Source organism: Netta rufina, assembly GCF_964035555.1.
Source record: "Netta rufina genome assembly, chromosome: 2".
In the NCBI taxonomy this organism is placed as follows: Eukaryota; Metazoa; Chordata; class Aves; order Anseriformes; family Anatidae; genus Netta; species Netta rufina.
In genome coordinates, this window is record NC_140124.1 from 50,285,731 (window position 1) to 50,288,472 (window position 2,742).

Below are 2,742 nucleotides of genomic sequence, written 5' to 3' on the forward strand. Positions count from 1 at the left end.
TAAGTCTGGCTCCTCTCCTCCTTCGCCAGGCTCTCAGTCCAGCTCCGTCCCCCTCTCCTCCTCCCACCATCGGCGCCTCCTCTCGCTGCAGAAGAAACCGGGACGGGATTTCTCCCCCCCCCCCAAAATGTGAACCTTGCAAAGGCTCGGGTGGACTTTTGTGTGTGTCTTTTTCTTTTTTCAAGCAGTTCCTCTCGCTCTTTCGCGAGAAAGGGCGAAACAGTCGAGACATCCAGCACAAGGCATCGCTCCCCTCCTCTTTCGCACCAAACGGGCGATAACAAAGGCCCCAGAGGTGTCTGCGGTCCCCCATCTGTCCCCCCCCTCTCGTCTCTCTTTTCGGGACAAAACAAAAGAAAGGAAAAAGGTCGCGTTTCGCCGCCGCCAGTCTCTGGAGAAGCAGGGCCGGGCTTGTCCCTCGCAGGGGGTGGGCGCCCATCAGCAGCAGTGTCCCCGGCCCCTGCCCAGCCAAAAAAGCCCCCCGAGAGCCCCGACGGGGCGGGCGAGTCCTCCCGGCACCGCGTCTGCGCCTTCTCCAGCTCGGGCCGGCCGCGGAGCTCAGTAGGTGAAGACCAGGTTGGAGATGCTGGACTCCAGCCAGTCCCCCGAGATCATCTCACTTACCTCCGGCGTGCAGTAGTCCGGGAACTCGAAGTGCGAGCCCGAGCCGGGCTCGAAGTTAAAATCCAGGTCCCGGTCGAGCACGGAGGAGCCGAAGCTGCCCAGGGACATGCTCTCGAAGCCGGGGCTCGGGTTGAGGTCCAAGAGGTCGTCCTCGAACTCGTCGTCCGACGAAGAGGAGCCGGAGGAGGAGGAAGAGGACGAGGAGGAGGAGGACGAGTGGGAGGACGCGGAGGAGGACCGCGCCGTCGAGGGGGCCGGCGACGAGGCCCGCAGGCTGGTGTAGCTGCGGTGGTCGGCGGGCGAGCCCGAGCCCGACCCCGGAGGCGAGGGGCAGGGGGCGCCGCAGTCGCCGTCGGGCCGGCCCGCGCCGCCGCCCCCCTCCTCGTAGAGGCTCAGCGGGTCCCCGGGCTCCGCCGAGCCGCCCAGCGTGGGGCTGCCGGGCACGGCGCCGCCGGGGGAGCCCGAGGAGGAGGAGGAGGAGGCGGCGGCGGCGTTGGCCGCCTGCCCCCCGCCGAAGATGTAGACCCGCTTCAGCTTCTTGTCGGCCGCCGCCGCCCTGCCGGGGCCCGACGGCGGCGCGCTCGCCGCCCCGCGGGGGGGCCGGCACAGCGCCTGGTGCTCGGGCGGCAGCAGCGCGGCCGGCGGCTCCCCGGGGAACGGGGCGGCCTTGGCGGCACCCGCCGCCGCCTTGCCGTGGGGCCGGCCGCCCGACGGGGGGGGCTTGGGGCCGCCGCCGCCGCCCTTCTTCGGGGCGGGCTTGGCCGCGGCCGCCGGCCCGACGGGGCCCCCGCTGCCGCCGCCGCCGCCGCCCGTCCCGCCGCTCCCCCCGGCCTTGTCCGCCTTGTCGCCGGGCTTGGCCGCGCTGTTGCCCGACTTCACCTTCTTCCTGGGCCGGTACTTGTAGTCGGGGTAGTCCGCCATGTGCTTGAGGCGCAGCCGCTCCGCCTCCCGGATGAAGGGGATCTTGTCGCTGTCCTTGAGCAGCTTCCAGCGCTTGCCCAGGCGCTTGGAGATCTCGGCGTTGTGCATGTCGGGCGACTGCTCCATGATCTTCCGCCGCTCGATCTGCGACCACACCATGAAGGCGTTCATCGGCCGCTTGATGTGCCCGCTGGGCGTCTTGCACCAGCTCGGGTCGTCCGCCTTGCCGCCCGTCGAGGCGGTGGAGCCCGGCGTCGGCGACGAGGCGATGCCCAGCTCCAGACCGGCCCCGGACTCGGACGTCTCGGCGGCCAGCAGCGCCTCCGTGTTCTCCGCCGTGCCGCTCTGCTGCACCATGGCGGCGCCGGGGGGCCGACCGGGGCTGGGCGCCGCCGCGGCGCGGGGCAGGGCGCGCAGCTTCTCACGGCGGCCCCGGCCCGGAGCAGCCCCCCGCGGCCGCGGCCCCGCTGCCGGCAGCGCTCGCACGTCCACACCGGCTCTCCCCCTCCGGGCGGCGACGGCAGCGACTCGGGGAGGCTGTTTATTTCTCTTGGAGTGTTTTTAGTTGGATTTTTTTTTTTTTTTGCTTTGGTCTGTTTCTGGCTTTTTTTTTTTTTTTTGGAGGGGGCGGGGGGGGTGTCGGTCTGATCTTTTTTTTTTTTTTTTTTTTTTTTGCTTTTCTTTCCTCACCACCTCGAGGCTCGCCCCCCCGCCTCTGCCCGCCCGCGGCGGCTGCTCCAGTGGCCGGGTGCCGTCCGCCTGCCCCCGGCCGCTTCAGGGGGGAGGCGGCGAGCCCCCGAGAGCGCCGGCTGCGGCACCCGTGGCGGCGGCGGGCGGCTCGTGCAGGCAGAACGTGGCCGTGGCGAGAGAAAAGAAAACCTCAGAAGAAAATTAAAAAAAAAATAATAATAATAAAATCAAAAATTAGCAATAATTAAAAAAAAAAGGCACGGGAAAAAAAAAAAAAAGAAAAAAGCACGAAGGTGTACGTCCCGGCAGGAAGAGCGGCCAGCCGGGCGCCGAGCCCCGTCCTCCGCTGCTGCTGCTGCTGCTTGCTGCTGCTTTGCTCCGCTCTGCTTTTTGCTCCGCTTTGCTCCGCGCTCCTTTTTGCTCCGCTCCGCTTTGCTCCGCTCCGCTCCCGTCCGCGCGCGCGGAGCCCCGCGGAGCCGCCCCCCGCGCTCTCTCGCTCGCTCGCGC

At 68.4% G+C, this 2,742-nt stretch overlaps 1 protein-coding gene across 1 annotated transcript; it reads right to left on the minus strand.

Annotated features, from left to right (window-relative positions):
• Positions 1 to 423: 423 nt before the first annotated feature.
• SOX4 (SRY-box transcription factor 4) lies at positions 424 to 2,143 on the minus strand. The gene has a single exon (XM_084282960.1). It carries the CDS (start codon positions 1,900 to 1,902, stop codon positions 559 to 561), a length of 1,344 nt encoding a protein of 447 aa, XP_084139086.1. The 5' UTR covers positions 1,903 to 2,143; the 3' UTR covers positions 424 to 558.
• Positions 2,144 to 2,742: the final 599 nt, after the last annotated feature.